This window comes from Pseudopipra pipra, chromosome 9 (genome assembly GCF_036250125.1).
Source record: "Pseudopipra pipra isolate bDixPip1 chromosome 9, bDixPip1.hap1, whole genome shotgun sequence".
Classification (NCBI taxonomy): Eukaryota; Metazoa; Chordata; class Aves; order Passeriformes; family Pipridae; genus Pseudopipra; species Pseudopipra pipra.
The window spans coordinates 4,635,925-4,650,770 of record NC_087557.1 but is presented as its reverse complement, the minus strand read 5'-3'; the positions used below and the strand labels follow the sequence as shown (position 1 = coordinate 4,650,770).

The 14,846-nt window shown below is 43.4% G+C and overlaps 2 protein-coding genes across 4 annotated transcripts in view; one reads left to right on the top strand and one right to left on the bottom strand.

Moving 5' to 3' along the window:
• Positions 1 to 14,846, bottom strand: part of LHX4 (LIM homeobox 4) — a 256,618-nt gene that overhangs the window by 172,725 nt on the left and 69,047 nt on the right. The gene's annotated exons all lie outside the window — the stretch shown is intronic.
• The window catches only part of ACBD6 (acyl-CoA binding domain containing 6), an 82,848-nt gene that overhangs the window by 14,383 nt on the left and 53,619 nt on the right, over positions 1 to 14,846 (top strand). For all 3 annotated transcript variants that reach the window (XM_064664210.1, XM_064664211.1, XM_064664212.1), the window contains exon 4: positions 11,692 to 11,774. In XM_064664210.1, the coding sequence (XP_064520280.1) occupies positions 11,692 to 11,774 (83 nt within the window). The remainder of the gene's footprint in view (positions 1 to 11,691; positions 11,775 to 14,846) is intronic.

The window sequence follows — 14,846 nt, the reverse complement described above, 5'->3', positions numbered from 1 at the left end:
GTCCTGAGAAGGGTTAGATATCAACACACAGAGGGATTCTTCTGCCCTGCTGCCTTTTGCCAGCTGTATGAGGGACAACCTCTAGCATGCAACTGGTTAGTGGAGGATTCAGCCTTCCTGTGGGAGGGAGTAATTTACTGTGCATGGCTAAGAAAACCTTGTGGTTTCACCTCCCTCCTACCTGTGAGACTACAGGTGGAGTGACCTACCTTATTTTATCCAAGATGGAAAATATTCAGTTTATTAACTGCATAAATTAGATCTTGAGTGCTTTGCTTTTCGAGCATGCCTTCAGAACCAATTCTTTTATTAACAAGGGGATGTTTTCTTGTTTCTGTTGCGTAAGAAGCTAAAATATCAAATCTGAACAGATATCAATTAAATTTTCCCGTTCTTCTGCAATAAAAGTGGGTAGTGTTGCATCCTTTGCTTCTCTGTACCTTCTCATGAGGAAAGTGTGCTGATGCTCTAAGTCTTTGATGTAGGTCCTACTCATAAACAAAGCTGTCCATAGGTGATTTACTGCCTTTCTGTCCCTGTCTTTGCTCGTGTAACTCCAGCAAGTAACATGTTTCTAGCAAGTAAACTCACTTGCCAGGCACTGGGGTGTTGTGCTGGTGGAGCCATCAACTACGGTGGGCTGGTATTTTGCCTATGGACAAGCTTGATAAATCACAGGGCTTTTTCTCTCCTGCAGTTGCATTTTACTGTAGAGCACAGAACAAAATGCCAGACGCAGGGTGAGATTTTCAGTCGTTTGGAATCGTGGCTCTGGAAAGCTGTGCAGAAGTGAAGAAGTTAAAATGAACAAGCGTCTCATAGTAGAAATATAAACAGCTGGAATATGTGCCAGCCTCCCATCCCCTGGGAGCCTGTTGGATTGTTCTCTTTGATTTTACATCCCCGCAGAAATTTATGGTCTCGGCTCCTTTTATTTATGACACTGCGATCCTCGATCAGGCGATTGATTGAAATGCAGGAGTGCCAAGCTGCAAGCCTCTATTTTAGGGAGGATTAGAAAGCAAACCAGCAATGCAGTCATGTATTGCAAGCTGCACTGGAATCCTCTACAGAGGTTTCCCATGTGTCTGTGTCCCTAAACTTCTTCAAAGTAAAGAATTATCATGACAAGGGTTCATACCTCTTTTCTTACCCTCCTTTTAGGGTGCCTGTTCTGGCTGAAAACATACTGTGTGTTAAATGTGCAATCTTACTAGCCCTGCAAAGGCTAACTTCTGCTTGTAGAGATGTTAGCCCCTATTTTTCCAGCTCAGATCCAGCAGTGCTGATGCACCATGTTGTGAGTGTGCTGTTGGAAGCATAATACCTTCTCTTGCAGCTGCTTGAATGTAACAGTAGTTGTTTCTGGGAATTGCAAGCAAGAATTTGGGGGGCTCACCATTTTTTGGCTACCAGTGTAGTGATTTTGGCTAAATATTTAAGCAAGGATGAAATATTTTTCCTTTTGAATATGTCAGTGAATTAATTTTCATCATCTTGCGCTAATTAAAAAAATATATATTGTACTATTTGGAATGCATTCAGGAAAAAAAAAAAAAGAATAATTAGAGGCATAGCTCTGCCTTGCTGAGTGTGCTGCTGCAGCACAGTGATGTGTGGCATCCCAGCATCACGATTCCTGGCTTACAGGGGGATGAAGACACTGCATGAAAGCCAGATACACCAGGAGCAACTGAAAGAAGATCAAATAAATTTAAATGGATATATCAAACTATTGGCATTCAATGATGACAAGATGTAACAGAATGAGGCAAAGTACTGTGTGACTTTCTGTGCAGTAGGGATTTAGTTGCTTTTTTCTTTTCCCCTTAATCACTCACCAGAAGTGACAGGTTGTGCTGTGTGGCTGCAGTGCACAGGTAGCAGTCCCACAGCACTGGTTACTCTGTGATCCCACGGCTCTGGGATTGGAAGCACAAGACACAGCTGAGCTCTGGGACCTTAAAACCTCACTTGAGCGAGTGCTTTCCTAGCTCAGAGAGCATCTGAATATCAGAAAAGGTGTAAGTTGCTGCTGATCCTCTGCTGAAGGTTATTGCTTCTGTGGCTGAGTTGACAGAATATGGTTAGAGATGCTGATAGTTCCAGGGAGAGTCCAAGATCTTGGCTTAAACTGAGAAGGCAAGGTTGGGTTTGTGTCAGACCACAAGCTGAGATGACTGAGATGCAACCAGAGGTGCCCTCTGTCATTTCTGCCTTGGGGTGACAATTTCTGGCAAGGCAAGGAAGGGGTTCAAATGCCATGTGCATTCTTTTGTTGCAGATTTTATCAGCAATGCTGCTGCTCCTCAGCAACAAAAATGGGGATAAGGAAAGTATTGAAAAGCTTGTTTTTATGAATCAGCTGTGTGAGGCTGGAAGCAGGAAAGAGCAGTGTTGTGACAGGAGAAGTGATTCTGCCAGCAAAGGAAACTTTCCTGTGTAGGTTCATTTCTGTACTGAAACTCCTGTGGCTAAAACAAATTGGTAAATGAAGCTTTTGGTAGCGCTGGGCAGCGTGACAAAACTGGGGTCTGGGAAAACTGCAGGATGGGTTGGCAGAGGAGAGGTGTTGAACCAAGCAGGATGCTGCCATGGGCTGTAGGGACAGGGCAGGTGAGCAGGCAGCGAGGGGCAGTTCAGGAGCTTGGGGCAGAGAGCAGAGCAGGCTGAACCTCAGCCTGATGTAACAGGAGGAAAAATAAATAGCGACTTGCAAGGGAAGGTGGGGAGGACCAGGAGGGTAAGAGATGCTTTCTCTGATGACCTTTAAGGTCCCTTCCAACCCAACCCATTCTATGATGATTCCTGCTGGCCAAGCAGCAGACAGCCTTCCTGACATCCGTGACCCCAATATTGTCCTGGAGTGCCCAGAAACATGGAAAAGCCTGATTCAAAGCACCCAAGTCCTGTTGCTTGGGGTAGCCCAGTGAGGTGGTGAGTGAGGTTGGGCAGAGCAGACACAACCTCCTCTGCTTGTGGCATGTGGTGGGCCCTCAGGAGGGGGGCTTGGACTTGCTCTGCAGCTTGCTTGGGAAATTGTGATATCCTCTCCTCAAACTCCTGTTTTGGCCAGCAACCCACCAGGCTGGGTTAGCAGCTTGACTGCCTTAAATGGGGAAAGGTGCAACTTCTAATAAAATAATCTAATTTTTCAAAGTCATTGAAGCTGTTGCAGAACTCTCAACTTGATGTGTCAGAGGTTGTTACAAAAATTCAGAAACTTGGGAAGAAATTGTAGGTTTATCTTACTGTGGAGTATGTAATGCTTTGATTTTTAGGTATGGAGCTGTAGACATTTTCTTGATGATATTCAGGCACAGGAAGGGTCTGTGTACCCTGCTGCTTCACATAGTGATGTAAAGGCTGGTTTAAAAGAGAGAATGTGTTAAATAAAAATAGGACATGCTTTTGGTAAGGAGGGAATAGCTACAATTGTTTTGTGTGTAAGATAAGCTGTAGCATAATTAAGCTGTTTCTTTAGTGAAAATCCAGCTTTTTGTGTTGGAAAAAGGGTAAGTGGTTATGTTTAGCTTGCTCTTCACGGGAAGTATCAAGAAGGTATTGAATGTAATTACTGGAGATCAAGATTTTGTTTGGATGTTAACTAACACATTGGTTAATGTCTTGTAAATGTTATTTGTCTCTTGGAGTGGAAAAGGAGTTATCCCTTAAAAGAGCAGGATTGTTAGATTCTTGGGCACTCTTGTACCAAATTAGTCCTATTAGAAGGGAAGGTGGCACTCCTTAAGTGCCTCTGGAGTATCCTGTAAGTATTTTGAGCTGAACCAACCAACACAAAGGCACGTAAAGGCTCAGGCACAGCACTAAAGTTGCCTCCAGATCCTGCTGCATCCTTCTGGCTGAGTCTGCCAAGGGTTACACCGTCACTTCAGAAACCTTCTGTTCCTGCTGGGGTGCTCAGATCCTTCCCTTGCCCGAGTCTGTGGGGATGGGGAGCAGCAAAGATCTCTTAATTTTTCCATTTCTCTGCCTGCAGAGCTCATAAATCCATCCTCTGCCTTCACAGCCAGATCTGTTGGAGGAAACAAATGTCCATGGCGCTGGTCAAGTTGCCAGTGGGGACATTGGCCACTGCGATGCTGTCTGGCCCAGTGTCACTCCAGAAAGTAAAGGATGAATATGTCAACAGACAGGCTGGGAGTCCTTTATTTATCAAAAGTAGTTAGAGTTGCCTTCAGCTTTCAAGCTTCAGAGCACCTGTTTTATCCCAAGCTGTGTAGTCCTTCAGTATTTCCAGTTTGGCTCAGAGTATGTTTCTTGCTCATACAAATGTCTGTGTAAATCTATATAAATATCTGTATTAGATTGACAAAAAAAGCAGCAATTACAGTCCAGGCTGTGTTTGTGTCTATAGCTTGGTCCCCTCAGCTTGGGCATTTGTGGATTTTCATAGGGGTGATGATACAGAAACCAAAAGCTGTGGGAAGCCACTGCATTGGTTTTTTGACTGAGCATATTATTTCCTTCTGTGCATATGCTAAAATGTATATAGCGAGTGATGAAATCACAGCTGCTAGCAAGCATAAAATTTGTGCAGAATTATGTTAAGCATTTTACATTTCTTTCCCTTCCCCTGACTGTCTTTACTACTAATTTCCAACTATGATTATGGCACAGTTATTAATTAAGTCGTTATAGTTAAATGAGTAATCTGCAAGGCTTTGCTTTAGATCACAGCTCTGTTTAACTATGACATTAATTATAGTATGTTTGTTTTTATTTTTTTGAATAATCTGGAAAATATTTTCCCTGTCTTGGATTGTGTTTTTTAAGAGGAAATTCTATGATGATGGTTAGAAGAACCAGAAAACTTTTTTTTTTTTATGTAGCCGTGAATGGAATATTAACTAAACTCCTCCTGCAATATTTAAAACCAAAAAAAAAACCCCGACCCCATGTTACTCTGCGGAGTGTTCTGCCTTTTTTTTTTTTATAGGGCAGTTTGCTCAGAGGGTTCAGATCCTCAGTGGTCTCTTGAAAAGGCTCCAGGTGCTGAGTCATGTGCACGCTCCGGCCGAGCTGCTGCTGGGAGCCAAGGAGGATTGTTGAGAGAGGAATATTAAAATAGTCTGTTTATGACAGCCATTAATACGGCTGGTGCGGAGGGGATGGCAGCTGCTCCTGAAAGGTGGCTTTGCAGCAGCGCAAGAGGGAGGCTCAGCCAGGGGGGATTCGTGTCTTATTCGGGTGTAACTGGCTTCCACGGAGTGGTGAGAAATGCTGAGCTCATATTTGAGTCAGGAAGGAAGGATTTTATGAATTTAAACAATGTAAAACACAGCCTAATTTTACAAATAGTTAAAAATAGTAGCGTCACCACTGAAGGGTTAAGATTTACCTTCCCTCTCGCTGCAGGTAGTGTGAAGTTCAGCTGAGCTGTAAAGACAGAAGGATATAGGTGGAAAATACCTTTGGAAGAGAACATTGTTTGTCCTCATTTCACGCCTCATTAACCGCGCTGCTGGAGGACCCTCCCGCATTGTTATGGGGTCAGGAGCCTCCTGCGGTGCTGGGGGAGAAGGGACATCTCCTCCCTGTCCAAGGGCTCTCTTCTTCGGACCACCTGCGTTTGGGGTGGAGAGCACCCTCCTCCCCTTGGCTCTCCTGGCACTGGCCTTAACTAGTGAAGGAAAAGACGGCAGCAATTATGGCACACACAATTAACGAGCTTCTAATCTCCAGCCTTGTGTGTAATTGCTGCTGTCAAATACAATTAGTGTCTGCCCAAGTTCCATTCCCAGAGGGACGGGCCAGGCTGTGGCACAGAGGGAGAGGAGGGGGGCAAGTGTCTGAAACTTTAGGAGAGTTTACATTTTCTTGTTGCCTCCCTAATAATCCTCACTCCTCAAATAGAGAAGTGTTAATCCAGAGCACTAAGGGGACATGGTGACCCGCGGAGCAGGCCTTAAGGTTTGCTCTTGGGTTAACTCTGAAGTATCTTCTCAAAAATTTCTCACCTGAGACTATAGGAGCTTAATTACAATTCAACCAGCACTTGTCAGGGATTTACTGGTATCTTCCTGTGAGCCTGATGGGGTTCCAGGACATCACCTGTCCTGTTGTAACAACACACTGGAGTTTTTACACCTCCCAGGTGTAGTTTGGGGAGCTGGGACATGGGCCAGGGTTTCTCCTACCTGTGCCAAGCAGATCCCTGTGAGCACTCAGCACTTGCAGCTCCTCCAGGCTCGATGGCTCAGGACCCTTGGTTGCACCCCAAAGCCCTGCAGCACCTTGTGAGGCCAAGACAGATTTTGGTGGCTGCTGGAGGCTGCCACGTTCCTGTCAAGGAGGCTGTTTCACTGCTCTGCTGCTGTGTGTGCACCTTGCTGCAGCCTGGGATGGAGTAAGGAAGTGTGTCCCTGTCCCCAGTGTGGGGTGTTGCTCTCTGGGCAATGCAGGAAAACCAGGGAACGTGCCAGGCTGACACCTGTGCTGGAGGGAGGTGAATTATGCAGAACAAATGCAGATTGGAATCTGCACTATGTGTTTGCTGCTGCGGAAACGCTTGGGAAGTTTCGACTGTAGTCATTTTGCTGGGAGTATTTCTTATCCCCGTCCCAGGGAGCCGGATACAGCTGCTACTCTGACTCAAGCTGCATCAGTCTCAGAGGAAGAGAAAAATAATACAAGAAGTAGCACAAACTTCTCCCGTGCAGTGTGGTGGCTCAGCTGTGAGATCCTGATACGCAGCTCTCGTTTAAGTTGCTTCCCTTTTCTGTTTCCAAGGTGCACAATGATGAAAAACCCAAGTCTTGACCATTTTAAGGCACTAGCCAGGATAACTTTGAAGATAAGCAGTTGGATGAGATTAACCTTTTTTGCTGATGGCATTCTCTTTTTTCTTAAATATGTATTTATGAGAAGTTATTTAAAGGTTTTGGGTATGGAGAAAAGCCAGAGTGAGATGTGAGGGAACTAGGAGGATGATAGATGTGCTATGCAACACAGCCACGTGCCTTGCCAAACAGCTATTGCTGTGTGTGCTGGGTGTCTAGGCGTGCAGAACCAGCCAGGCAGAGTTCCCATTTTGCTCTGGATAAAACTGGGATGCCCTACATTTAACCCATGACTGGGATCTTCTGTTAACTCTTCTGTTAACTCCAGGTTATGGCATTCTATTTTTTTAAAAGCCATACTGAAACCTGTGCTATTCCTGCTGTTTTGTAGTATCTCTGTAGGATTTCTCTCTGCCTTTCCTTCTATGAGATTCAAGAGTCCCTTGCCCTACATATAAATATCTGTGTACCATTTGGTCCCAGCTAATCACTGATGGTAACTTTATTTGCATCTCTATGGTAAGTTCTAGCTATTGAGTTTGAAGTGGGTCCCTGGAAGCACCCATGAATGTGCCATCTTGTTAAATCTGTTGTAGCCTGGTTTGTGTAGATGGGAACAAAGCTTGGACTTGGAGATGAAAAATAAAACAACCCTGTCCTGTCTTCAGGGGTGTAGCAAAAGACTGACCCACTAAGCCAACCCCCATCAGGAAACTACTGCTCCTTCTGTTAGATGATAATTTTCATCCCACTCCCCAAAAATGCAAAAGGAGAAATGGGTCGTGTTGTGATCATGGGCAAGTTTTAAGACCAAAATAGAAGGTGAACTCAAAACCCTACAAAGAAAATGTTTTTGTCTAATTGTTTTGCATTTCCATAATGCTTACTAGGATAAAACAGTCTTCTCTTTCTCCTTTATTTTTCAATCATGATTAGGCTTTAATGTTGTTAAGGCTTATAAGTGAGTTTAAGGCACTGTCTTGTTGAAGAGAAGATGGAGCTGAAATTTTCAGTGAGGCATTGGACAGGGTTTTTAATGTGTCTGTCATTATATGTTAACCTCTGAACTGGGACACGACGTCTGTTTTATGGCTGACAACAATTTAAAAGTATACATCTTGACATGGTGGATAAAGGAAGAAGGGGGAGTGGAGAAGAAAAAAAGAATTAATGATGTTAGCAAATATTAGTCCCTGTATTTCCATTTTGCTCCGAAAGTGGTTGTCAGGCTTTGAGGCTGCCTGGAGCAGCATTGCCAGTGACAGGCAGCCGGGATGCGATTGTCCCTCGAATCGAGCCGGGCTTTTATTGACACACACAGTGCTCCGAGGCAGGGACGGGACGCTCTGCTGTCTGTTCCGGGATGAGTGCGGCTTCTCTCCTGGCATTCCTGGTGACATTTGAGAAGGATAGTTCTGGGCTTAGTGGAGTTCCCTGCGCTGGTCCGTGAGCACATCAGGAGTCAGGGGAGTTGAAAGTGTCTCTGAATGAGTACAGATGCTGCATCCAGAGACACGGATCTGTCCGTGATTTATGCTGGCTCTGGTCAGCCTTACCCGCCCACCAAAGTTAACTGTCAGGAGTCACAGTGACTTTGACATCGGCCTTAATTGTACACGAACCACAAAGAATCAGCGAGCAAGAATTAGGGGAAGACGTGAGAAATTCCATGTACCATTCCATATACCTGTTTAAGGCATCTCTTACACTTCTTTATCATCTCTTCCTGAATCTTTTATGTGCCCCTGCCTGTGCTTTGGCATGCAAGTGCAATCTTCCAAGGTTTCTTCACGTGCTGTCACAAATTCCTCTTTATTCCCACAATTTTTAACTGGCAGTTTAAGAGCAACCCCCTCACACTCATGGAGCCCACAACAATTTTGCCTTTGCTACAACATCTCTCTTGCATGGTCTAACTGTGGATAATACTGTCTTCTCTGTCAGATTCAGGCTGGAAATTATGGGAGCCTGGGATCATGTTATTCCTTAACTATCATTAGTTACGTGTGTATCTGCAGTGCTTCTGGACAGCACTGCCAGTAGTGAAAGAAATGGAGCTGGCTTAATTGAGAGCCACATACTTAATTATTAGTGCCTTTTTAACGGAGGAGAGAGGAAATTTGCAGTGTCAGTTTTTAATTTCATTGTGGCATGCAGGGTAATGTGACTTTAAACTCACCAGTCATTGTCTGTGTATAGGTAGCATTGAGTTTATCCTCCCAGCCCTAAAAGCCTTTTTTTTGCTGTAGAAATGTCGAGAGATTTAAGAAGGAAAAGGGCATCTCTGCGTTACTGTTCCCTTCAGCCAGGACAGGCAACGATTAAAAACAGGGGTTGCTGTCAGTACAGTGGCTGTGACGTGGTTTGGAAGGAGCAACTGCTGCTGTCCCACCTTTTGTGTCACTGAGTTTAGTTCATTGTGCTTGGGTAGCGCAGATTTTGGAACGAGCTCTTGGATAGGCAGGTTGTCAAGGGCAGCTGCAAAGAAACAGGTTTTTATCCCCATGGCAGCACAATTAACATTTTTGGGAAGAAGTGTTCCTTGTAGCCTGGGCAGATTCCCCTTGGGAAGTGCAGTGGGGATGAGTGGTGGAGCCATGATGGTTCATTCATGGCTTTGCAGAGTAGGGGCACACATTAAATCCTGGAGAACAGATGAATCTTTTCCTGGACGTCCTTCATGAACTCGTTCTAGATATCAAGGACCCTGATGGAATAAGCTTGGTTCAACATTCATAAATTGTATGTTGAGTTACCTGTTTCTATGTGAAAGAGATGAGATAAAAGCTACTTGGACAAAGTAACTTATATATGGATTAAAAGCCAGAGAAGTTTTTGCCTGAGCATTTTTGGTAAAGTCTTTATCGCTGAGTTTCCCGATGACCTTATGTGTACTCAATCAGCATGATTAATCTTTGGTAGAAATGCATTCGTTGTGCAAAGAAGGTGAACTTAATCCCAGAAACCTTTTTTTTCCCCCTAACAATTTCTCTAGAAAGATGAAATGTATTTTTTCAAATGTTTTTTTCTGACTTGGGGAAAAAAAACACAACCAACAACTGGAGTAGAAAGAGGTAAAAGAATATAGATTAAAAATTTTTTGCAATTTCTGGTGCTGGTTGAATGCCCACCATCCCTCAGAATCAAACAGGGTAGTTGTGAGCATAGCATTACTGTATAGGAATAACTCTTGCATGCACTTGCAGATGATCTGAAATTAATTTTCTTTATAAGTGGTGTGGAAATAATTGATGGACAGTAAGGTTCTCTGCTAAATAATTTTTTAAGAGGGGCACTGCACTGTAAAGACTCTGAAGCCCTTTCTCTTCAGGAACTTCATATCACCTTCTACTCTAAATTAGAAAAAGCCTAAATGCAATAGAATGGTTTTCATAGCCAATTTCCTTTCCATTTTTTCTTTTAAACAAGTATATGTCTGTGATATCTGCAACCCCAAAGCAGTAAACAGATTTAAAACAAAAGCAACCTAGGGAGCAGGAAGAAAGATATATAAGCGTGGGAGTTTTTGAAAAAAAAAAAACAACAAACAACCCACCGTGTTTCTAGATAGAATTCTGATGAGGCAATAACATTTTTTGGTGTAAACAAGTTGATTAGAGGGATGGAGCACCTCTCCTGTAAAGAGAGAATTGTGATTGTTCAGCCTGGACAAGAGAAGGCTTCGGGGTGACCAAATTGCAGCCTTCCAATACCTGAAGGGAGCCTACAAGAGAGATGGAGAGAGACTATTTAAAAGAGCATGGACTGACAGGACAAGGAGGAATGGCTTAAACTGACATGTTTAGATTACATATTAGATATTAGGAAGAAATTCTTTAATGTGAGGGTGGGGAGGCTCTGGCACAGGTTGCCCAGAGAAGCTGTGGCTGCCCCATCCCTGGAAGTGTCCAAGGCCAGGTTGGATGGGGCTCTGAGCAACCTGGTCTAGTGGAAGGTGTCCCTGCCCAGGGCAGGGGGTTGGAACATGGTCAGCTTTAAGGTCCTTTGCAACCCAAACCATTCCAGGATTCTGTGATTCTCTGATTTGATGTATTGCAGCTACAGAGAGGCTGCTAGAGGCTGCAACTTTGCTCCTGATTTTATTCACCATAGCTGTGACAGTCTCTTGCCACAGAATGCCACAAAACTGTCCACTGACAACAGCAAGTTGCAATTAATGGGCTGGTTTTATAAGGAATTACTGCTGCAAATTGCAAACCAGTTTGGACTGCTTACCTGAGAACCAAACTGCTAAATGTTGTAGAAGAGTTGGGGTTTCTGATGCCCTGCACCCCCTAATTGGGTCAGGCTTTCAGACAGCAAGCACTGAAAGTCTGGCATCAGTGTAAAGTCAGGCAATTGAAGAGCCCAAGCTGCAGGATGGTTTTTTGAAAAGGTAGGCCTGGGGCTCCGTATCGATCAATCATTATTCTAATTGTTCATTTCTATTACGGTGGGAATCATTCAGAATCCTAGAGTTCCTGGGAGTAAATCATTTGGAAATGCTGCCCATTATAAAATTTAATTTTAAATCTATATTAAATAGATTTCTAAAGGCAAGCTTTGCAATCTAGTAACAGAACATTATGCTGCCTCACAGAGGCTCGGCTTTGGGGTCCTAAGGGGCTGGGAATGCTGCGGAGGAAACGCTGTGGCTTGTGGTGAGTGGGATGGTGAGGCTGCCAAGCCTCTGGGCCACCTTCACAGGAGCATCGATCCCATTTGCTTAGAGATCCATCCAGATGTTCCAGAGGGAGTGGAGTGCTGTGCAATGGGGCTTCCAGAGGGCTGATCCCATCTCTGGGGCAGGGGAAAGGGTGGGAAGTGACAGAAAGTTGGGAATGGGGTGGGAGCCAGAATGCTGGACCAATCTTTCTTTTTCTTTCAGACAACAGAGAAGAGGGCAAAGGAAAGCAAAACTGTATTTGGAGGACCAGTCGTCAGCTCATTATATCAAGAAGAAACAATCAGGTGATTATCTATGCTGGAATTCAGTTGAAAACAGTATTTTTCTAATGTCATTTTGCTAAGCTTTTTTTTTTTAATATTGCAGAAGTGTGGTGGCAACTACAACAGGATAATAAATGACAGGAAAGAACTTTTCAGGTCCATAATCATTTAAATCAATATCTGCCTGTATCATTGCCAGGTAGTAACCTTTCCCTAGCACAAGATGTGGGGGAAGGGCAAGGCTTCCCATTTTTCAGTTATATGGCTAAAAAAGGTAATATTGGATATTTTTAATAGAAAGCTATTCAGACACTACCTTTTTCAAATAGTTATTTCTTTACCAATACATTCATTAGGGATTGTTCAGTGAAGGTTTTAGTGTTGGACAATGTTTGCCTTCAGGGAGAGTTTGTACCTTATATCAAATTAATTTTTTTTTCTGGCCTCTGCAGCTAGCAAAGCAGAAATGCATTTACTGAACTAGAGTGGCTGCTATTTAAAACTGTCAAGGTGCAAGTAGCAAGTGACATAACCTACTGAATAAGGACAACTGGATGTTTTTGGTTTGGTTTGGTTTTTTACTGTTCCAGTCAGAGAAGAATGAATTTTTGAACAGTGTTTGCTGTCATGTTGCAGTCACCCATTTATGTGTATGTGACCCCATTTTTTACTGAATGTCTTGCATCATTTCAGTCCCAGGAAATTAAAAGTTAAACCCTGATTTCTTTATACATAGCCTCCCAGGCTTGATGAGAACTTTCCCAAAGGGTTAAAACTCAACACAGCATTTCTTTGACTTGTTGTCACAAACTAGTGTTGAGCAGGTGGTTCCAAACCCTTTGCAAGGAGCTCAGGTATGAATTGATACAGCTGTTGTAAGCAAAGAGGGTGGCATTTTTGTGCTTGGCAGTAACACAGGTATTTCCCTTGGGATTGCAGTCCACTTTATAGTGAAGTGGAGCAGTTGGCCAGGAATAGCCTCCTTCCCTCGCATGGGGAGCCAACACGTCTTTAACTTGCCCCTGGACCTTGACCAGAGGTGGTCAGATGTGACCTTGGTTTGACACAGTGTTTGAGGAATGGCACTTCTGGCAGGCACAAGCTCCTTTTTCTTCCCTGCTCTGTCAGTGCAGGTCTCAACCATCTCTTTGATCTCATAGTTTGACCTTGTAGTTTAAATCCTGTTCCGGCTCTCCTTTTGGGAGTGGAACATATCCCTACAGTGCTGTCAGTCTTGGCTATCCCAAGTACTACCTGTGTCCTTTCTTGGGTATGAAATGCAGCACTCTGGTTGGCTTGACCAGCCTAAATCTTGCTAAATGTTTGGTTTTATTTCCATGAGAACATGGCTTGTGCAGGACTTGAAGATAAGTACAGTTCCAAATACTCTTTTTTTTCCAAACATGCCATGAGGAGTATATGTGCTGTGTGTTTAGCAAAGCACAGCTGTGGTCCATACGAATGAGGCTGGAGGCAGATGTCGTCTCTGACACAATGAAGCGTCCTGACTGCTGGCAGAGTGGAGACTCGTGGTCCATTAGCACAGCTTGGCTTGCAGGCATCCGTGTCTTCCTTGCAAGATAGGAATGAGCAAGTGTCACCACCATCTCACCCACACAGAGCTGTACAGCTTCAAATTTCTCAGTACTTCTATCTACTGTTCATTCCCTTGCTGGAACAGGAAGTAAACATGTGGAAGTATAGGCACATCCCTGAAGTGATAATTATAATAAGAAAAGCATAGCCCTAAACAAAATTACCCTGATACCAAACCTGCAAGCAGATGAACCAAAGAAGAATGGCTCTAGACATTCAGCTTGGTGGCCAAATTTGTCTAGAGCATGAATTAGTTTGGTAGTTGTAGCACTCACCTGAGAAAGGTGACTTTTGTGAGCCCGTGAGTGGTTACTTACAAGAACATAAGGTTAACATTCAGTAATACTTCGCAAAACAGAATGTAGTCTTAAAAAACAAGGCATTTTCTGTAGAGGAAAAACATGCAGATGTTTAAAGAGAAATAAAACTGAATAGCTTGAGCCAGCATAAACTTTAACACTTTGATTATTAGAGGTAAGTCCCGTGCTGTAAGTTCAGTGTGTACATTTGTGCTGCCTCAAAACCTACTACCTGAGAAAAGAGACTTTGATGCAGATTGTTTATTGACTGGGTTTTCTATGGTGGGTTGACTGAAGTTTTACAACGAGCTTGCAAAAACTGGGATATAAATCAAACCACTTTAGTCTCTGCTTCCCAGGGCTGTTGATAGGATAAATATTTTCTTGTTACAGGATCATATTGAGGAAGATCAGAATAAGCAAAAAAAAAAACCTTTTTTGTGTACTAAAAAGTAAAACTTGAGTCCTCATCAGCCCTGAGCTCTGACAGACTGCTGAAAGCAATTTCTCAGCAGTCATTACTCTGCCAAACACAGCCTACCATATGCCCTTTAGGATTCTGCTGATGCAAAGGCAGGAAAAGGCTGCTAATTTGTCTGGAGCATCGTCACAACCTCACCTTGCACCAGGAGATAGACAAGGATGCAAGTGCAGAGTTTTGCATGTTCACCTAAGCAGGATCACTTGGTTTATTCTTGCCAGGAGCTTTTGAACAGTTCATCAAAAAGTTAACATCCTCCAAGCTGCTACTGCGTAATAAATAGGAAGAGGCTTTTGTTTGAATAGAACAAACCACCAGTTTACCATCAGCAGTAGTTACCAACAAAGCAGCAGTGCCATTGCTTTCAAACTGTGTGTCTAAAATTATGCATAAATAATGCTTACCTTCCTCTTGTGGAATGAAATGCTTGGATTTTAGGATGCAGAGCTATAAACGCTGGACAAAGTGGAGTTACCATACCCTGCCCAAAAGTGGATCAGCAGTAGGAGGAATTCAGTGCCAGGCCTGATTTTTGCCTTATCACTAGTTATCTCAAATGTTTCTAATTGAGAACAAGATAGAAAAGTGGTCAGTCTGGCTCGCAGAAGTACATTGCACTGATTCCAAATAAATTCGAGAGCATCCATAGAAACAGGTTACACCGATCTAATTAAATCAATTTAGAAAGAGATTGGGTTAAATCAGTGCAATTTGTGT